This window comes from Rhea americana, unplaced genomic scaffold (genome assembly GCF_003343005.1).
Source record: "Rhea americana isolate MKP2758 unplaced genomic scaffold, rheAme1 scaffold_6, whole genome shotgun sequence".
NCBI lineage: Eukaryota > Metazoa > Chordata > Aves > Rheiformes > Rheidae > Rhea > Rhea americana.
In genome coordinates, this window is record NW_028186756.1 from 9,556,219 (window position 1) to 9,579,469 (window position 23,251).

General features: G+C 35.2%; 1 protein-coding gene across 1 annotated transcript in view; it reads left to right on the plus strand.

The window, feature by feature from the left end:
- Positions 1-23,251, plus strand: part of DACH2 (dachshund family transcription factor 2) — a 175,190-nt gene that overhangs the window by 98,801 nt on the left and 53,138 nt on the right. Inside the window, exons 4-7 of the mRNA XM_085319733.1 lie at positions 4,839-4,994; positions 7,734-7,906; positions 19,894-20,029; positions 21,895-21,975. Coding sequence (XP_085175859.1) covers positions 4,839-4,994; positions 7,734-7,906; positions 19,894-20,029; positions 21,895-21,975 — 546 coding nt within the window. The remainder of the gene's footprint in view (positions 1-4,838; positions 4,995-7,733; positions 7,907-19,893; positions 20,030-21,894; positions 21,976-23,251) is intronic.

The following is a 23,251-nucleotide window of genomic DNA, read 5'->3' on the forward strand; positions in this document are numbered from 1 at the left end:
TTTTCTTCAACTAAACAGGATGAAACTTATTTAAACACAGGGTCTTTGCTTATGTACTTGAACGTGATTGTAAATAACCTTGCAAGTGTTTTGTAGAGCTGTGAGTACAGTATGTATCATCAGCAGAGTGTCTATGTATAGCTTAGGCTGATTTCACATATTTGTTTGTGCTACCTGTAATCTAATTTTATCTACATCAGAATTCCCTGTACAAAGGACAGTAACAGTGACACAGAGAATTTGGCTGTAAAATGGTATTAAGGGAATGCTTACTTCTCACTTCTCACAGCATTGTGATTTAGAAGGGAATAGACTGGGGTTTGTTGCATTAGTTTTACATTTGCTAAATTGAACATGTGTAATTCATGCCCTGATAAATCAGTTCTCTCGGATAACCTAGTAAGACTGCTAAATGCCAGGCTTTAATTATTACATATATTGTAAATAACTCTTTTTCTTACCAAACTCATTTAGCTTCGCTCTTTCTCTGTGCCCTTTGAAGCATGCACAACATTTCTTTGTACGTGGGCATGTACGATGCAGACAATCTAAAGGTCTTTTTTGATCCATATTATACATTTACCTGCAAATCTGAACGTAATAATAAAGATTATGTGTCACACCTTTTCTGTATGGCAGGGTAGTTGAAGCAGGTCAGACTTTTTTTATCTGCCTCTACAGGGTAGCCAACATATTCTTCAAGGTGGCTGCGCAGCTAATATTGCTACCTTTTTCTAATGGCTTTAGAGCTGCTATGTTTAAGAAAACTGCAGTCCCTGCGCTTGCTTCTGTGTGGGGGCCTGAGACTGGGACAAGCGTCTCAAAGATGGAGATTGTCTCTCTTGCCCTTTTTAGTGCCAAGTACAATCTGTTCTAGGACAAGATCAACTAGAATGCAAACAAGATAAGGAAAAGTTACCTTTTTGTCTTTAGTTTTATCTGTTGGAGAGAAGGTCGTATGGGTAACTGATGATAGTCTTAAATGTAAAGCTTTTTGTAAAGTGTGCGAGTGATGTATTGGCATTTTGATATATCAGCATACATCTGAGGACTTCAAAAATATTCTTATGACACTTATGAATCAATTTATTAATGTTTTTAAATTAAAGCCTCTTATTTAAAATAAGTAAAATTTTATTTCCCTTCATGCCCAATATGTAACCTAAGTCACATTGCTGTTATCTGTTGTCTGATTTTCCTTTAAGTGCTGTTTTTTGGCTTTCTTTTTCATATGTTTTTCTCTTTTCCATCTTGCTTCATACATACCCTAAGAGACATTGCTTGAAGTCGATCTTTCTCTATACAGTAATATAGATCATTGTTTAATTTTAGACTCCTTATCTAGTGTCTTATAAACATTGAGAGTTTTCATTAGCTTAGTAGGGACAAAGAAACTAGTTCTTTTCCTAGTTCCTAGAAAGATTTTTCAAATACCAATTTTTTTGAATATATAATGAAAAAAAAAAATCAAACTTTCCTGCCTCATATAAATTTATTTTCTTATCACATGTTGCATATTTCATGTCATGAAGTTTTATTTTTACTTTCACCTGTAAGCTTATGATACCAAGGATAGGATGTAGTATCAAGGTTGCTTGGTATTATGAAAAGTGACACTTTTGCCTTATTGATGATACATATTTGCACAAAAAATGACAACAACAGTCTGCTGAAAAATTGTAGCCAAACCTCAATTTCAAATATTAAAGATGATTTACTTTTTATTTACATCTTACAGACTTCTTATTGACTTTTAATAGTTACAGTAACAAAAGATTATGACAATACAAATTGATGTATATATGTAAAAKATATATTTGCTGATATCTGTGCTCACAGTTGAGTTATTTAGTAAGAAAATGTATGTGCATAAAAACRAAGGAAAAATTTTGAAAGATGCATTATACTAAAATAATGTAATTTATTGTCAGCAATTTGCATTTTGCATGTTTTGCTTATAATGTGAGTATAGTTCTGGCTTACTATTAATTTATTTGTAATTACTTCATACCATATGGAAATAGGAGCTGCAGGGAAGGATACAAGTTTTCTTTTAAAGCTGTTATCTTTAGCTGTGCAAAGGAAGTTCTGTTCTGCTCCTCACTGTGAGCAGGATGAATTGAATGTATCTGTTGGGTACAGTGCAAGAGTAGGACCCACGGTACTTGACTCTCTTGACGTTTCACCATTAGTCCACAAGCTCTACAAGGCTTCATAATTCTGCACCTSAACTTTCCCACTTGTAAGTTAGACTTAATTAATCTTACTACCCTTCACCACTGAGCAGTACTAGGTAAGCACTAGTTCTAGCTATTTTTTTGTGATTTTGTCCGGTATGTAGATGCATGACTTGCCCTGTACTGCATATGATAAGCTATCAACTGTGGGGTATATTGCAGGCTATGTGATGCATTTCGTTTAACATGCACTTTTGTTATATGTGGATACTCAGAACTATTTTTATTTTCTTTCTTCAAGGAGAAGTGATAGGGAACAGGAATGGACTGTAGAGATAAGTGTATTGCAATTTATTCTTGTGTTGCTGGCACTGAATACAAGAACAGATTTATGAGTGGAATTCTCCGGGCAAAAAGTTATTATTGTCTCCATTTGTAGGGAAAACTAATCCAGTGATTTGGACTACAAGATATAATCTAGATTCAGTTTCCTGTTCCATCGCAGGTTTCCTGCGTGACCTTAAGCAAGTCAGTTCTCTTTACAGTGCAGTTCTCAATCTGTGAAATAGGAATATTAGTACTTCCTCCAGAACATACAGCAGTTGCAAAACAGAGCACAGAAAGCTGGTAGGGCACTCTGATATTACAGCTTAGGGCCCACACAAATTTGACAGATAAATCAGTGAAGTTTTTGGAAAGCCAAGAGAAAGATCTACAAATAAATATAAGAGTAACTTGTAATGAGTAAATGAGAAGTTTAGCCTGTATGTGCCTGGAAGTGGGAAGTGATTAGAGGCCCACAGCATGAGTGAAGCTTTCTGATGAGGAGTGCAGTGTTTTCTCCTCCTTCAAAGATCTCTGTGACAAACGTTCTTGTGCAGTTTTCGTGGCTGTTGCCTGAATCACATACAAAATCTCTTTGTAAGCAAAAATATTTATGCCGTGGCATATGTGATGCATATTTTCTAGAAAAGAATGGTTTAAAATGTAAATGTTAAATTCGAATTCACTGGAAAAGCATCTGAGGAAAGATAAAAGTCATTTGAAAAGGTTGGATACCAAACATTTCGTCAGTAAATTGTTATTTTATTATAGATTTAACTTAAGAAATATTTTACCAAGTAATAATACCTGTATTTCACAATAGTCATAGTGAATAACTTGAATATTAAGTATCAATCAAATGTTGAAAGACCAATATAAAATTTATGATAGAAGTGTTGACACAAAATTAGCCAAAGTAGTGCTTCTAATTGCCTCACTATGCCATATTATATCTTATGATGTAATTCACTGTCTCTTTCCTGGTCAATGTATTACTCATCATTTTACAAATTACAAATCTTTTATAGGAAGGTAACTCATACTTGGACATAGTGCTAAAATGATGGAGTGATTTCCTTTTTCCTCAGTCATTGATCTTTCAAACTTCTGCATTTAGCAGTATTAATTGTGTTTATTAGCTAAGTGTTACCATAAAGAATGTTGAATGTTTCTGCTGCTTCCATCTTCAGTTAAAATGTTTTTTGCCTGCTGCCTCTATCTACTGTATCACAGTAATCTATTACTTACTCTAATTGAATTTCTTGTTCATAAATGCAAAGTGGTGTCAATATTRCAGTTACATATTTTCATCACAATCTGCTATCTAATTTTAAATGTGTTATATACCTGAGAAAAAAGGCATGTATCTAGAATATCTTTTTGCTCCAGAATTTTTCTTAAGGTTGTTTGTTTCGCAGACCAGATCATTTCARGATTTACTATCATGATCTGTTTAGCTGCCTTTAAAAACGAACTTGTTTTTATTCATATATATATATTCAATACTAACAGAAACTATAATCTATGAAATTATTGCAGAAAAGAGTCTTCAGAACTCCAGATAGATATTTTAGACCAAAGAAATTAGTGCTTAGTTTGATATATGTTGTTTCTGTTTAGACATTAATTACTGCGCATAATAGATATTTGAACTCTAAATTTAAATTCCTGAAAAATAATAATTTCCAGGTCCTGTCCTGGAATTTTACCTAATGCCTGGTTTGTTTAACCTACCAAATTGAAGGTTTTCACTTTGGACAGCCCCATGGCCAAACCCAGCAGAGAAGAAAAAGCATAGTTGTCTTAGATAGCATAGAAGCAAGGAGAGCATAACAGAAGAATAAATGGTTATAACCTGCTCATGTAGTAATGTTAAGTTGACAGTTAGGAGAGCTCTAAACTTTGGAGGAATGAACGCTGGCGCAGCCTTCCAGCAGTATTAGCAGAGGTAAGAAATATGAGTAGCTCTAAGATGGAAGCTGACTAGTGTATGGAAGGCACTATACGGCTTGATAGCAGGAAACTGCGACACAGAGATTCAGGGGTTCCCGTTCTGCCATACTTAATCATGAGTGGTACTTACTTGGATCATTTTTTCCTTAAACATTCAACTTAGATTTCTGTTTCCAGAAACTATTGTTTTGAAGGTAGATGATGCTGAAAGTTTCTAATTGTATTTTTTCCYCGATTTTAACTTTTTTTCAGATGTAGGTGTCTAGTGCTTTTTTGCACTAGGTTCTTAGCTTTGTTAAAGAGTATTAGTTTGTTGCTAACCAAGCAAAATGTCTTTAAGAAAGGAATATGTCATTTACAATCCCTTCGTACCCTGTTTTGCAGGTGGGAGTGAATCATCCTGGGATAAGGAGAAACTTCAATCTCCCATTACAACAGGATCACAGCACAGCATTGGCCATCCCACACTGTCGGGGCAATCAAGCCTTGGAAATGCCCATCCACTCAGTCCTCTGCAGCAGAATCACCTGCTCACCAACAGTATGTACCTCTCCATTACATGGAGAGGCTTACATAGGCTTTTTTGTTATGGAGGATAAAAGAGCTCTGATGAGTTTAGTTGTAACTGAGAAATGGAGTGTTACACTGTAAAGTGCTGGAACAAAGTAAAACTCCATGCCTCAGAGGAGCTCTAAAGTTGCTGAAACCAAGAAATAGGCACATCCGTTGGAGTATGGTTTCAAGCAGAGGTTTATCAGTCCACAGTGAACCTACAGAAGTGTCCCAGTGCAGGCCTGAGCACTCAGAAAGGGATAAGAGCAAAATGGCTGGTTAAAAGCAAGCAGAACGAATCCTTGTGCTTTGTTTTGCCTTATACCTGCCAGCTATATGAAAGCCTATTTGCTGCACTCAGCAACTGGAACAGAAATGACACACTTAAAGTTTGGATGTCCCTTCAAACCCATCTTCCCTTCCTTTGGAAAGTGAGAGAGGGGGGAGTCACAGTTTCCTTTCTCAGTACCCAAAGGAGGAAGGAAGGGAAGGTTATTCAAAAAAGATATTCGGGATACTACAAAAATGAATTAATTTTTAAAAATTAATAAGGAGTAAAATTAATTCTAAAAGATGATAGTGGATAAAGAAAAGTCACACTATTTTTGAATCCACGTTATTTGTTTAAGCTYTTCATCCTTGAAGTTTTAGAGTTGTTTTTTGGTGTTAGTTTTACCAGAGAATGACACTTCTGGCTCTTCTGTAAAATTTTAGGAGCAGATACTTTCTTGCTACCTATGCAGGGCCCCAGACTTGAAGAAATCGGGGCTGTTGGAATGACTCCTACAAGATGTGTTGCGTTGTTCATGGGAAAGTAGGGACCTGAGCATTTCTGGATCTGCTTAAGAGCCAGTGATTAACAATTACCTGCTTACAGGACTCATATTCACTGTAGTTTGTTCTTTGATTTTATATTCTTACATGATTTGGTATCTGTACATGTCTTACATGTAGGGATATTGTGTTCTCTGCTGTTCAAGAAAACTTCCAGGATATCTTTGCAGTAGATTTTGTATTAGGCAAATGTCTATAGGCTATTAAAGGGTTTATTGAATGTCAGACGTTATGTCCGATGATTTGCAAGTGTAAGATATATTTTCTTCATAGTCTTCTGAAATGTTTGACGGATTGTGTCTTAAAACTGGTGATGTGCTGTTAAATTCTGTTTGTAGTTTGCATTTAGTTTGCATGTCAATTGGACTTTAAGTAGACATACAACTCAATGTGGACAGATGGTGTCTGGGAGTTTTGGAACTCTATGGAGTACGAGGAGTGATTATTGGACTGTGAAGGGAGATGTGCAGGGAACAACAGCTCGTGTATGAGCGCTGTAGAGGATTGTTATGTGTGGTTTAAAGTGGAGGGAGATGTATGTGGGCTTTGTTTATTACCTATCATAATTTATATTGACAGGGATCATCCTATAAGCAAAATATAGCGAATCATAAGACATAACAGTAGTTGACTGTAATATACTCAAGCTAAATAGTAGTGTGGAAGCTCAGAGTTTATTAAATCCTGCCTTCTGTGGTGGGCGCAATGGTGCTTTTTGTATCTATTTAAACAATAAATTACGTTGGAATAACATAAACTATATCAAGCAATAATATTTTTGTAGGTTCTGTCATACAGGAAAATGATGACTGACTATACTGATGACTGATTATATTTATACTGATTAAGATAAATCCAAAAGTGTAAAGAAAAAAAAGATTTAGAAATAATTAATGTGCATAGCACATAGTTATGAGTGGGTATATAATTATGCTATTTACCACTTGCACCTCAAGTTTATGGTGAGAATTTCTAATCCAAATTTCATTTAGAAGAATTATAAGGCATTTTGACTGGCAAAATGAGTGTTTTCACTGAAAAAAATAATTTTTGTTGCCCAAAGGTAGAGATCTTCAAGTAAATTCTCTAAAGAATTCTTAAATGCAAACACACCTGAAGCGATTTCTGTGTGGATTGGTTTATTTGTCTTGCTTTGTGTTTTAGTCATTAGTAAATATGACAAGTTATACACATGCTGGAATAGGTGCTAATGAAACACAACTTCTGGAATCTGATTCTTACCAACAGTAACAGCACCATTCTGGCAATGTTAGGATCTGCATATGGGCGCAAGTGCAGTTCATATATTCTTAAATTGATTTATATACGTAGTAGACGACAATTTGAGATGGTGTTTTTTGAAATGAAAATCTAATCTGAAATTGTGAGGTCACATTCCATATTCCAATTCACAGACTGTACAATATGACAGTAGTACTGTAAAATCCAATCCACAGCTTCTTGTGTTCAAGGAATAGTCAAAATATAAAAACCAAATTTAAAAACCTAGCATCAGATTGCTCTTTATGTGAACTAATAATGGTAGAAGCAGGAGTACATTGGCAAATAAAATTAGTAATTAATATTCTTTTGATCTTTCTGAAAATATCTTCACAAATATCTGCATGGTTTGTGATTTTTGTTTTAAAGCTACCGATATAGAGATCACTGAACTTGTGCACTGGGGATATTTTTTTTGTTTTATTACTTTACAACTGTAAGTTTTTTTCACCAATATAAGCTATATAACCTTTTCTGGATTCCTTATATAACTTTTAAATTATTAACACATAATAAAGATGAGTTTCGAAGTCAATGTAGTCTCTAAAAATTTAGGAGTTGGGTTTTAAAATGAGGAATTGACACATTTAACCTGCCTRTGCTCTCTTTTAGGGATAGATCTGCCGTTTATGATGATGCCGCACCCTCTGCTTCCCGTCAGCCTACCTCCTGCTTCGGTCGCGATGGCAATGAATCAGATGAACCACCTCAATACGATAGCTAACATGGCTGCAGCAGCCCAAATGCACAGTCCTCTTTCCAGGGCAGGGGCCTCTGTTATAAAGGTAAGAATCATCCATGAAACTTAGGAAAAAATGGTTCTTTTGTGGCTAAGAAACGCCTTTACAGTGACCTTTTGGGGAATGTACAAGGCTATGGGCTTATATCCCCTTTAGCACACCTAGTCTGCTGTTTCTGTTTGAGCAAGTAAGAACATAAAAGAACAGTCAAGTCAAAGAGGTAAGATGCTCTGCTCTGCTCTGTCTACAAATGTGTAACAGAATTAAAAGCAGATATTAAGATTCACTAGATGCAAGGGGAATAAGCAGTTCTAAATCTGTTAAATATCAAAAGCTATTCTAAAATGCTGTTTAAAATGAAACTTTAATGTTATAYTTAAATGCTGTAGAAGATACCAGGGACTCTAGTGTGGTTCCCTTCTASAATAGGATAGTAGATGTGAAAACCATTAGAAGCACCTTATCGATTGTAGTTTGCTGTAGCCATGTAGCCAACATTTCTTTCTAGATGGATAAAATGTGTTTTGACTTTCAAAAGGCTTCTGATATTCCCTTGCTAATAGTTTGTTAAGAAAATTTTGTACCTGTRTTGAGACCTGTCACATACCAAAAACATGTTGAGACAAGAAATTTCTGAAGTGGAAARAAGTTAGGGCTACTGCATGTGGAAAATGGATACTGTAGGATTCTCTAAACACTGTCTGCCCTGTTTTTTGAGCAAAAATTAAAACTTGTATCAGTCTAACTTATGTGTGTGTATCTGCACCACCTACATGTTTCTTGTTGACAAAACAAAATTTTGTCAGTGTTAGATAATTATTTTGGTCCATTTTCCTGTATTTTTTTAAATATAGGAGTTCTACATAAATAGAGCTGTTTGGGAAAGTACATTTCTTTTTATTTTGACTTTGTTCATATACACTAATTCATCCCTATCATTCTGGAATTCAGAAGTTCTGAGTTGTTTAATTCCCATGACTTTAATTGGTTTGCTAAACTGAATCTCGTCTGTCTTTATTGTAAAACATTTTAATGGTAAAGTTACTGATGCAAAGTTGGATATTACAGGGATATTGTGAGAATGAATTAGTSAGGATTGCATTGTACTTTTCATTGTCGCAACTTGCCACTGCAGAAAATTTTGTTTCTACACTAAGCAGGGAAAGAAAATAGTAGTTCACAACCACATGTTTATTATTCACGCTCCTGTTTACGGATTCAGCATATTTTCAAGAAAGCAAATCTGTTTCATCCAATTACAGTAACACAAAATAAAACACCTCTTTGTTGCTGAAATTCTAGAGGTCTTCAGATCTTCAGTTTTCTTCTGATCATTTTCCTGGCCCTGAGCATCTCCAAACTTGCATCATGTTGATTTTCCTTTTTACTGATAGTTCGCTTCCAAATAGGGCAAATGTTGTTCTTAATACTTCAATTTTGTTTACATTTTGTTGTTATTTGATTCTGAAAGGCTAGTAAAAGCAGTTTTTTTGAATTTTTTCCCCTTAGCATTTAAGTCTTTAAAAACTCCTCGTCAGTCTGTCTGCACACTTGTTGAATAGGTGGTGGAAACACCTGGTATCTCTGATGTCTAACTGCCCTAGGGTTAACACAAGACACACAGTTGTTGGAAATTAATCCATTAGTTTATCTAGTAACCTTTGTTTTAGCTGCTCTAGAGACCTCTGGAGAAAACCATAACTTAAATACAACATTAGAATATTTTGTAGCAGCAAATGACTTAATAAGATTTGATTGTAATTTAAGTGCTATCGGTATTTCTAATGAAGATTAAATATATACATGTAAATCATGCTAGTTGTATGTGATGTATCTTAGGGTTTTTCCAAGCAGTTACATTTAAAGCATGCTCTTTGGCAGGCTCTTGCCGGCGTTAGTTAAGCTTTCTGCAGTGCTGCAACAGAGTGKACGTAGCATCTCCACAGCAACAGTAGGTTATATGAGCATTCTAGTGGGAATTATGCCTGCATGATCTAGAGGAAAATACAGCAGTAGCTAATGCCACAGAGGTGCAGCATGCTCCTCAGTGCTCTCACCTGGCAAGTGATGCTCTATCTTTCTYGTATTTGTTCTCAGTGCGGAAACTGTAGATTAGTTTTATTATGGTGTGAGGCTTCTTTTGTCCTTTCCTTCCTGTATGTACAGTCATCTAGTTCTGAATGACTATCAATTAAAACGAAAATGAAATCCTTGTACAAAAGGAAACATGTAAAACTGTTGCTGCTGTTATCCATCAACAATACGATTTTTATCATATGACAACAGTATTTAAGTTTATGTAATAAGTACAAAAAGACTGTTTTAGATGTAATACAATTATGACATGATGTTACCTAAAATGGGAAAAATTAATTGAATATGTTGAGTGTTTATCTATTTCTATGGTCTAAAATACCACTTGGCCTGTTTTCTATAGGTGTAAGAATAAGCTGCTTTATAAAGGTTTTCAGTGAAGTCATTATTCTTTTTATATCATGTTTGCCATTTAGAAATAAGCTATTCTATGAAAATATGCATGATCAGCAAAGTTAACATTTAGTGCTCCAGAAAGAAATGTCATAACTATGAAATTTGATTTCTTTTTGACAAGAATGCTATAAATTAGGCAGTCACAATTTGTGGTCGGGCTCACAAAACCTTCTTAGCCATCCGTAATATAATCTAATGTGATCATAGCAGCACCCTTTAGCAGTGCTGTAGCTAGCATTCTGACAGTGTCCCTGTTAAAAATTCATCTTTTCAGGGACTTAGTGCCCACCTAAAAAAGCTTGCACCATGTGAAACTTGGCTCAAATGGTTCTGAAGAATCTGCCTAATTGAGAGTGTAGTACGACAAAAAAAAATTGGCATCAGTGATGATTTAAGCACCCTCTGTCCTCTCCCTCTTGTGTCTAATTTCCTCTTCTTTTCTTCCAGAGTTATTCTTCTGCAGGATCAATTCTGTACTCTCGTTAATGGCCTAGGTGAATAAATGCTTTGCCAGCCTAGTGTTGAGTACTTGTTTAGGGTGGAACTTAGCTGAAGCAGCACTTGAATCGAAAAATAGTGAATAAATGTAATAGTTTACTGCCATTCAGTATTATTTAAGTGCTCCTGTAACTCAGAAGAATCTACTCAATGACTTTATTTTCACTTTTAGAACTGAAGTTTGGATAAGCCCTTTATACAGAAGAGAAAGTGCTTTTCACTGAAGTTTATAGAACAGCTCAACTCCATAGAGTAGTTACTACTTAATGATACARTTTCTTTTTACAGTGGGCTTATAATAAATGTGTGTGACTTTTAATATGCATTAAGAGCATACAGTTTATCATAAAGGAGCTGTTATGATTTATGCTGAGAACACAAACTGAATAGAATGCTGAAAACATGCCTAAATCTTAACAGATCATTTAAATTAAATTATTTTTGAGACTTTACAATGTATATACATGTATGGCAAATACACAGAGTGTCATAGCAAAAATGAGAATAGCTCTTCTGTTCATTGACAGCACTTTTGAACCTTGTAATGGGATCATGGCTTATGTGACAATTCACTGTTCCTAGTGGAATGAGGCCTGTAACTGAGCCACTGTGGATGCCCTCAGACAATATATGATAAAGACATCAGGAGTACTAAGGTATTTTCATCAAAATATATGCCTAAAATCTCAGTTTATACAGATTAAACCAGAAGGCGCTTATATGATTTATATGACTAAAGAATGCATTAGTTTACAGAATTTCAGCCAAGAGAAAAAAGGAAAAAAGATGCTAAACAGAGATGCATTCAGCAAAACAGACTGGAGAAGGAGGCTAACCAGGAGCAACGTTAAATTACCTAYTTTACAGCTTTCATCTTCTCTACTCTTAGCGTTACGGCCCTTAGGGAACATATGACAAGGAAGGGAGAGATTAAAGCCTTGAAAAGGAGAAATGCAAGAKGTATGACCACTGGAGTGGGGAATCATGGGGGTTATGAAAGTATGGTGAGGGCTGGCAACAGCCAGGTCTCCTGAGGCTCTACTCAGGAGGGAGTGTAATGCGGTCCAAGCCCAAGGAGCTTGGGCTGGCTGTGGGAAGAGTGAGTGCAGGAGACTGACATGAGAGAACCTGAGGGAGGAAGAGCCTTGGGGTCTAGCATTCCTCAGGTGCTGAAGTGGAAACCCATGGTGGTTTAACTTGTCGTTGCTTAGAGACATACTGGCCTGTTCTTGCCTCTTCTTGCTAGGGCTAGGGCTAGGGCTTGGCTAGACGCTGGAAAAGGAGAAATCCAAAGTGCATTCCCAAAGTGATGTCAGATAGGATTGTGAAGATGTCATGAAGGCTGGCAAGAGTCAAGTCTCTGGAGCTATTCCTAGGGGAACTGCAGTGTGGGTCCAGAGCAGATACTCTAGCGAGCTGTTGGGAGCAAATGAGGGGAGGAAGCTGGTGTAGGAGAAATCATGGGGACTGAAGAGCCTGGAAGTCCTGAGTGGACTGAAATGGAAGCCAAGGCGTGGTATGGCTCATCTCCAACGTGACAATCACTACTTGGGAACCTGCTGGCCTGCACTTGACTTCCATTGTGTCTTGCTAGGGTTTGGGTTCAGTTCAGTGGGGTTGTGACAGTACAATGAGCGCTAGCAAGTTCCAAGTTTCTGTGGTTGTGTCTATGTGGGTCTTTGCATGTTCACTGAAAGGCTGCGTCCTCCAGTGTCCTTTCATTGGTTGACTGGACGGGCTATGATTGGGATAGGCTTCAATGAGCTGCTAGAGGGAACTGAATCTATACCAGAGGTCTCAATCTGCTCCCTTTGGGGTTAAGTAACAAAAGAATCCTGAGCCTGGAGTATGAGTTAAAACTCTATTCTAATTTCTAAATTTTACTCAAGCCTCAAAAGTGAAAACATTCCTTTTTTTTCACAATTTTTTATTTTACCTCAACTCAAAACAATTTCCGTGTGATTTTTTTATTCTACTAATAAACAGAACAAAACATTTTTTCTATTGTGTGATCTAGACATGCAGTAGGGATTTTTGAGTCTCCTTTTCTTTGTGTTCTGTTCTTCTTCTGTTCTGTTCTGGTGGAATTGTTAAGGCATTTGTAAAGGATGTATATGACATGATTTTAAATTCCCTAAGGAGAATACAGATGGGCTGTGTAATTATTGCTGAGAGGTGCTATTTTCAGTGTGCTGTACAACTCACATTCATAATATTTACCTGACAGCCAGAAAAATGTAGCCATCTCAGAATATTCTGAAACAATTCTTTGCAGTATGAAAACGTTTCTAGTTGTAGAATTCATAACATATTTAATTTTATATTGCTATACCCATTCAATTCATTCTGAATTGTTTTCAGAACATTGTAAGATTTTAAAAATAAAACTTTTATAAAAACTGTGACATTTTTCTCACATAGTAGGTTCGGGCTCTCCCATTTTATAGTATGTGTTCATTGTTAACAGCTTGCTGGTGAAATGAGTACTAGGAAGCATTGGGAGGATGATACTTGAGACAGTGGTTTAAGTTTGCTTCTTAGAACGCTAATTTTTGTGGCTGTGTCTGTAGCAAAGAAGGAGTAATTGTGCAGTTCTGTAACATTTTATTCACTGATACAGAGGAACTACTATGTTTGGAGATACTCAAGTCCCTACCAGTTGGATTAGATACTCTTTCATCTTCTCTCCCATTAAGGGAGGCATTTCCCTCTCCCTGTGATGACAAGTGTGCTTATTATCACTGAGAACTACTAGTTGCTAGTTTAAAGAATAAGCAGTGAATACTTAATTAAAACTTGAAAGTAGAAAAAATACAGTAAGAAGCAAGTACATCCCCCCCAACACACACACACAAAAAGCTGGCAGGACACATACTAGCTTTTAGTTCTGGCTCAGATCTTTTTAGTATTGACTTAGTCATTTGCATTTGTATTTAATTACTAATATAGCTATAACATAGATTAGATACAGCATTATCATCGTTAGTCTTGGGAGTGCATTCAGTAGCAGTACTGAAATGATTTATAGGATGGGTGCAGGTATAAAGTTCCACTTAAAGAGCCTGTCTGATTTTATACTTCCACATTCCAAATAAAGTATAAAGGTAAAATCTTAATTTAATATGCCAGTGAAGGTTCATATATTTTTCCCAGCAATTGCTAATTTAAGAAATAGTGAAGAAGGAGGCTCTTGTTTGGCTGTTTACCAATACCATCTGATTAGCTGCAGTTTTCTGTTTGGCTGAGCAGCTGGCAATTAATGAATTGATAGAAAGTAGTCACAAGGTAATGGAATTAGCAAGTGAACATCTGGTATTAAAAATTAGTAAACATAGAAGAGTTTTTATGATTTCTTAAATTTGGTGGGAAAATAAATGCCAGTTGACTACAGCTGAAATCACTATATGTACACAATGGAAAAAAAATACATTTCAAATGGAAAAAAATATATTTTAAGTGAATGAATCCCCAATACATTGCAAAAGATGAATGGGATCCAGCTGGCTTTTAGACATACAGATCCTATCTTAGTTTTCACACCAGCTGTTTCTCTTGTTTATCTCCAATTTTTACAGGAATTGGAGATACTATAACTAGCTCAGAAGACCAGCAAGTCTTCCATCCTCTTTGCATGTGCCCGTTTCCAGACTGAGATAACACAAGGTATAAACCTGGCCACTGTTCACTTGCTTAGAAATAGCAAACATTCCTCTACCATCATATTTCTCGTGGTACGTTGTCCAGCTCCACCTCAGATTTATCACAGCTTCAGTGTGCTGTAGTAGGATTGTCCTTTTTTCCTTGAGAAGCCTAAATGCAAATTGTTTATTGCATTCAGCAATAACGGATTAGTAAAAGAACTGTAAACTTCAGAATACTATTAGAAAGGTATTTGTTTTTAGAATTAAAATAGTGGTATTATCAACTAAGATCAATTGGAAAGAAATATGTGTCTTGGCATTAAATAAAGAAAAATGTTAGCAATTCTGTTCTTTGGTAGCTAAAAGAGCATTAACATTTCTTATTCTTCCCTTATATCCACTGAAGGTGGAATTCAGCCAGGCAGGCAGAAGCAGTGGTAGCTCTTTACAAAGTTGTGCTAGTTTTGCAGAGGAGACGAGGAGACCTGCAGCAAGTCTGCAAGCTGACCCTGCTCCTGCACAGCATAGACCCCTCCTGAGAAATGAAGCTATCTATGGTTTTGAGATTGTTTTCAGGGGTCTTGGATGTTCAGCTTAATGACGTAGTCCGTTTTGGGAATTTGAATGGTGATCTGGCAGGCATTGGGAGATGGACAGGTAGCAAGATACGTGTTCCAGAGGAAGTAGTGACAAAATAGTGTCAAAACATTTATTCAATTAGAGTCTGTGAACAACTTGTTTTTCCGGTAATGTCATCATCTCTGATCTTTTTTTCATAATAGTTGAAAACATTGATCTGAACCTAAAGAAAAAAGAAACCCCATTTTTCTTCCTCACAGTTTCATTAGCAAGGTCTGTCCAATTCCATGCTTTTTTGCCATTGTAGAGCCCTGTAGAGAACAGAGGAAGCACCTCAATTAAATATGAAATATAAAGATAAATGCCTGAACAAAATATCCAGGACTCAGACAAACTTTCAAAACCTGCTTGTCAGCAGTGAAATGCCATTAAATCCTCTAGGAACTCATTAATAGATTAACATTTGGGAGAGTAATTACAGCTACATTAGAACTAAGAATAAAAACAAATAAAGGAAAATCCAGCAACATCATTTCTCTGTGCTCTTGACACAAAATGGAGATCAATACTACAGAAAATCAGAGAAAAAGAATTAAACTCAAGATGATTATGTCAAAAATAGATAGCTGTTCATATATATTTCTAATAAAACTATTGTGGATGCAACTGCTATGTACTGTTTTGTATTATTTGTGTGGAATACCACCTTACAGGGGACAGAAAAAGGACACTGAGGTGAAATCAAGGATGTATCTAGAAATTGGATGAGTTGATGACTTCACTGCCATTTACCTAAGTCATGGCTAAAATTAACAATATCAAGCTTTGTAGCTACATTTTCTGAGCCAAAGCAAGACACTGTTCTTTAGTTAGACAGAAATATATTGCCCTTCAAAAGGATTAAATACTACAAAAGTCTTTTTTGAGAATTTATGGTACAGCTCTGTAAAGGGAAGAGAAAAGATAAGATAAAGTAGGCACTGTGGTTAGATAAATAGGTGAGATCTTGAGAAATGTTTTCATTTTTCATAAAATTCTCACAATCTGTAAATTATATAAAATTAATTGCATTACAACCTGGATTATGAATCTTGAAAAATTATGAAATATGAAGAAATTAATTCAGAAAATACAACTTTATTTAGAAACGCATCTCTAGTACCTTAAATAGAACCAGCCTGAACTGCAATATGCCAGTGAGAGGTAAGCTATTTTGAAAAGAAAAAAATATATATATATATGAAAAGTAGCAAGATTGTAAAATTCATAAATGACAGTAAAGTCATCAATGTGTAAAAAATGTTAAGGTTTTATATTTGCAATTTTCCTATTTAAATACCCTCATTGATTTGTTACAAATACTGTTAACCCTGTGTTTGGAAAACGGTGAGGACATTATCACTTGTGTTCTCATTTGTAATAAAATAGATTAACTTGCTGTGAAATTTTAACTAGGCTGAGTCACAACAGTAGCTACCTAATGAACCAGAGCACATTGCTGTTAAGTAGCTAAATAGATGCATACTGATTACAGGACTGAAAAAAATGGATCTGTTTACTTGCAGAAAAAAAGAGTCTGCCAGAGTGTTATCTATTATAGTAGGGGAAATTCAACATTATATTTCCCCACAAACACTTAGAAATAGACAATTTCTCAATCAATATGCAGTCTCACATAATGATACTCTATTGCCATTTGTAGTACATAAGATATAGGGAAAATTTCATCTCCTTTGTTGCATATAGGGAAAACTGTATCTTCCCTGCGTATGTAAATTTTTGTAACCAGTAAGACGTTAGATGACATAATCAACTAATTCTCATAGAAAGTGATTCACTGTGTGATTAAGAATGACATTATTATTATTTGACACATTTATTTCTGCCTGAACATTTCAAACTAAAACCGAGTTTGAAGGCAAATTACTTGAAGCAGGAATTACTTTATAACAGGAGACAATGGGAAAATGCAGATACAGAAAGAGCTGGAATATTTTGTTTTTGCAAAACATCAGCTTTTGACTTACTCAAATAATTCCCATTTAAGACAACATATATGGCTGTTTGTATGATATCTAACTGTTAATTCATAGTTATTTGTGTTCATAGATTTTACTTTTTTTGTAGAATAGTTGGCATGTTTTTTCTCGGCTATTCATTTCCATGGTTGCAAGAGACAATGAAATATCCTTAAACTATATACTCTTCTGTAAATTTAACCATTTCAAAATTAAATATTAATTTTAAATAAAGTACTCCGCTTGGGAAAAAAAAGGTTAGGGTTAGGGAAGTGGTGCTGAAGAGGACTGTTAAGACTTAAATCCAGGCAAATAAAATCACGAGCAGAGTTGTAGTCTATTAGCTGTAACCTATCTGGAAACTTATTTAAACAAAGGTAAAAGACAATATTTATAAGCTCAGGGTTCTATATATAGGTTTCATCATATATTTAGGAAAATACGTCCTGGGGTAACCCTTTAAATGTGACTTGTTAAACAGAGCTTCCACAATGAGTCATGATTCTCTGTAACCTTCCACTTCTCTCAGCAGTCCCTAAAACCAGTCTTTCTGAGACCAAGGTGAAAACACTGGAGACTCTAAGATCGGTGATTGTGACTTTTTTTTCCTCCACAGAATTTGGAATAATGAGAAATCGTATGTTAAAACAATTCAGTTTTCAAAACCTTAAGATTATGTGACTTGACATAATAGATTCCTATCTGTTAAAACTTGCTAAACATTTTTAATTAGCATTCAAAAATACTGCAATTAAAAGTCTCTCTTTAAGATTTATTAGTTATTGTATGTTCATTAAATAACAGATAATTAGTGAAAACAGATCCATTGAGGATTAACAGCTATGTAATAGATACACATCTGTTCTATGATTTTGAGGCTCAGTTGTTATTTAATGTACAATAACTATCCTATTAAAAGCACATTCAATGCTACATTTTCAGCAGGTGTGATTGGAATAGACAAATGCCACCCCTTACTATTGGGACGATCTATTCTCTATTCTTCCCTTTGCATCATTCTCAAATGTATCTGCAAATACGAAGATTATTGTGTTTCAGAGAGATGGTTTTAATGGGTAACATAATACTTTTAAAAATGTTGATCTTAGTGCCACTGCTATTGATGAAATGTCTCAGCGGGTTATGAGCAGAAGCAAACTATGGTAACTATATTTAATGGAAGAATTATTAGAAACTCCTATTCTATTGCTAAAGCTATATTACTGATTTAGCATTTTTTTTTTTTAGCAAAAACTGTGTAAGAAGTTCCGATGCTGTTCAGCTTATTTTTGAAAGCACAGGGTGGACTGCCATGAAGCAACCAAATTGCAAGCTCCTAATGCAAAATCCTTGAGAATAAGTTAGAAAAGCAGAAAAATTGCAAAGTTCCTTTGAAACAAGCTCCCCAGATTACAATGTAATTGTGATTTTTAATGAGGTGGAGGCAAGATCTCTCTTCTTAAAAAAAACAAACAAACAAACAAAAAAAAAACTAATATTTCAGTTCTCAGTTTCCATAGAAAACAGGTGGTTGCCAGGGATGAGGGTAGCTCTAAGATGAAGTTTCTGGAATTCAATTCCAGCTGTTAATTAAAGTTTTGTGTGCAAATGTGTACATAAGAATTTGCAAGTACATTCTTATTTTTGTTACCAGAAGTGCTTTTCATGGAAAAGTGCAGTTACCTTACACTGCCATGGGCCTTGCCAAAACTCTTACATTAGATTAGAAGACATAGAATTCAGTTATTCTTGTTTTCTCTCTCTACTTCCAAGAGAGTCTCCATTTGCATATTGATTTAAAAGACACATTAAGAATTAAAAGCACATAATTTTGAGAGGCTATTACTTGAGCACCTCTTGACCATGTGGGGCCACATTTACATCAGGAAAGTCAACCCCAGTTGTTTTTGCAGCCTGTCAGGTTTCATACTGATCTAATTCTTGTGAGGCATATTAGAATACCTTAAATAACGCCATAACGCACAAATCTTGATGTAAGCTTGTTTCTCGTGAGGTAGTTCCTGCAGGAATTCTAACATTTTGCATCTGTGATCTTTCTTTATATATCTAAAGCAGAAGTCTAGCAGCTTTGAAAACTAATAAAACAATATCTAGATCATGGTGCTTAATATCATAGAAGTCCATGAGCTGCTGGATGATAAAAGTTTTATTACTTTCTCTTTGAAAAATTGATTCCTGTGTCTGGGTTGAACTTCGGCTGGACAAGTTGTTATTTCTCTCACATGTACATCAGGTTGGAAGTAGATGTAAGATGACTGGTGAACAAATAATTGAGCTATGCATGCATGCGTAACATGTACAAACAATATCCATGTGTTGATTTTAAAACTTGGCTGCGCGCTGTCTTGATTAGACACTGATGTAACTTACTCAGGTACAAATGTGATGTCATGTGAGTTTCCAGACTGAGTTCGCATTTAGTGCTGATTTAGTCCAAATCTGAATTATTTATTTAAAATGCAGCACATCTCAGTTTTAATATCCGCAGATTAAAACTTGTGTACTAGAGATCAAAGAGCATTCTTTATATCCTATATGTTAAAAAGCTGTAAGATAAGAAGGTACAAGAAAAAAAAAAAGATGGTAAGTGGTAGGCTGTGACACTGTGGATGAAAAACAGTGCCCAAATACGTTGCATGTAGAAGATGATACATTTTAATGCGAGTTCTACTCATTATTTATCTTGCAAAGAATATTTGTTATTGCTATTTCGTCCACCTTTTGTTTTTACATTGTGAAGTTGATTAATCAAATTGCACAGACCTTGTTTTGTTTCTGTTCTAAGGAAAGGATTCAAGACAGCCCTTCTCCAGCTCCCTCTCTAGAAGACAGTCAGAGACCTGGGAGCCATGCGTCTTCACACCAGAGCAGTAGTGTTTCTAGTTCTCCTTCCCAGCTGGACAACACACCAGACAGAATTGGTTAGTCCTTTGTCGCTACATGGAAGCCTCAAACCTCTTAAAAATTACTGACTTGAATAATTTTAGGATTTTGTTGAAGCAAATATTTCTCTATGGGAAAGTTAGGATATATAGTTTTAAAACTCAGGGAAGCACTCAATTTTCAAAAAAACCAGAAAGTTCATCACTATGCAGAGCCCAGCCTCTGCAGTTCATTCTGTGATTGCACCTACTTGTGCGCAGAAGATACAGCCCCTTTTGTGGCAGGACCCTCCATGCTAGTGCTTCTGAAGGCAACTAGAATGGAAGAGTACCAAGATATGTTTTTCTTTGTACGTACCTCAGAAAACTCACTGATGGCTGTTCCATTCCAAAAACCTCCTCTTGTCCATGTATTTCCTCATCATCATGAGGCTGAGGGCTTTTGATTATTTGGTCTCTCCACCACAGCTTTAGTAGTCTRTGCTTTATTACTCTTATGTTTAAAATGCAGATTTGGACTAGAGAAAATTTAAATCCTATTCTTGGTACTTCCAAGAGGGATCTGGGACAAGACAATTAACATTTCTTCATGGCAGTGTATGTCAACACTGTTGTCTCCACAGTGACTGTAGTCCATATAAGCACTGCTGAACTAGATTTTCAGTAAAAAAGCAGTGTAGCCATGCATCCATGGAAGTCAATGTAGACTCACTCCAATCAAGTAACTACTCAGCTACTTGATTGGATTTTGCAGTTTGACTATGGTCTGTGCTGCAGAACCATTGCATTACATAGCACAGTTGGCACTACACAAACTTGTATATATAAAGTGAGATAGTTAGCCTAGACATACATACAGGACAGTGTCTAGAAATCAGATTTCCCTTCAGGTTTGTTATATTTAAAATAGGGCTAAAAATACACAGGATAAGAAATGTAACTTCCTATATCAACAGCAAAAGAGAGACCTTTATCTTCACTGTAGCTTTTGAAAGCTGCTGTAACTTGTATTACAGTAGTAGCCCAAACTGCAAGCCTCTGAGCTCCAGTAATCGTGCTGAAATTTTTATAAGAAAGATAGGTTTAATTTTTGTTGAACCAAACATCTGTCTATGTTCAGGTCTCATGCTTACTCTTATAAAAGTATGTATCTATACTTTATAAATAAAAGTGTGTGGGTATGTGTATATAGGTATAAATTTTATAGAATATATTTATTTTTACATTTACAATATTCAAGAAAAGCTTTCCCTAAAATACGGACATGAAGTTTTTAACAAGACTCCTAACTACAATGACTTTAAATTCTATAATTGGTTAATTGCAGAGAAAGAAATGTTTTGATCAAATAAGAACAAAGAAAATAAGCTTTGTGAAATCATAAACTTAACACATCTCACTGATTTTGCAGGTATTAAGTAAAGAATTTCAGCAGTAGAGAGGATTGTTTTTTAGCTGTCATCTGTCAATTTGGTTCACTATCTGTATTTCTTTATTAAACTCACCGTTTTAAATAATTACTAATTCTTAAATCCTTTGCTCTATTAAATGCATTATACCCCAAAATGATTTCTATGACGTACTTTTCTAGTTACTCTGAAAACTTTGTAAGAAATCACATTCATCCTAGTAGTAATTTGGGTGTTTTTTTTTAATTAATTTGAGCGAATTTACTTTTGCTGCATATCTGTCTTAGCTCTGTGATGCATTGGAATCCTTATGGACGAAGAAAACAGTCAGTTGCTTTAGAACTCACAGTACAAATAAGTGTCAAAACAACAAAATATTGGCAAAAAGGAAATATAATTTAATATTTCCTTTAATATTATTTTAATAATATTATTTAATATTATACTTTTTTACTGACAGTTTTATGTGGCTGTGCTCTCTGATTTTTTTTTTAGCTATGCTGACCAACAGCAGAGAAGGAGAACTCATTGATCAAGAAACTGGGACCAGCCTAAAAAAAATACAAAAGGAGAAAGGTAAAATTACAGACTATTTTTCATATCAGACATTTAATTACATTTATGATTTGTTTTATTCCTTTTTCTAGTATTCTGCTTATCCACTGGCATAATATTACAAATTTAAGACAGTTAAATGCCTAATTGCAATGAATAATGTATCCAGTGAATTTAGATTGCATTTTTCTTAGGAAGTGTTAACAGGCAGATCTTTGTTTTGCTGTATTTATATAATATTGCACTCATATTTTGCAAGTTTTTTGACTCAATTATTTATGAGATTGCTAGCAAATACTTTATTAGTCACATGGTATTGTTTCTTTTTCTCCAATGAATGTGTGTGCAGGCTGATACTTAGGTAAGGGAAATAAGCCATTTTTCATATCTAATAGTTTTATATTACCTCACAAGTGAGAGGCAGCAAGGGAAGAACTGATGTTTGACCTATAGCATTTATCCTGTAGACAGGGAAGTGCTTCCTCTGCTATGTTTCTCCTTGCAGTCGTTGTTGGGAACTAGAGAAAGAGGATTCACTGGTGTTAGCAGTGAAGCTCTGGGCAGATGTCTTAGTGATAGAGGACCTGGGCATCATTTGTGGATAYGTGTGGAAAAAGAAGAAGGCATTTTGTTTCTTAAGAATATAGCAAAATTGTATTAATAGACAAGAGGATTATGCTGGCAGAACATATGAGAAGAACCATAGAAAACGAGTACCTGCAAAAAGAGGAAGATGGGATATTATTAAAGAAATAAAAGAAAGACAAAGATAAGTATGCCACAAAAGACACTGCAAAGGTATATACTGAGGGAGATGTTAAGGTCTTAGAAGGAAAAGAAGAGATAAAGTGAAAGAAGAAAAGGAAGTGTCCAAAAGAGGAGACAAAGTAAGCTAAATGTACTTATAAGTCTATTGTGAACTTTTTGTCATAAATGAAAATAAAATTTGATTGAAATTTTGACTGAGATGATTTTAAATTATCTATAAAAATCAGATAAAGTCATATTTCTATATAAATGGTTGCACTGCATATATTTAATGTATGTTTCAAGGAAACTAAAATAATAGGTATAGGCAATTTTATGAGCTACTCAGAAAGGAATCTGGAGGCTACATGTGGCCTGTAGTTCCACAGTTACATAAAATTATTTGGGTAGGTTAATGCAAGAGACCACCACCTTTTTGTATCATCAACTGTATTCCTCARACCTGTGACTGATCCAGTCATGGGGAGGAAGAACCTAAATTTGTATTTCCTTACTCATCTCTCCCTATTCTTGAAAGCAGAAGAAGCAG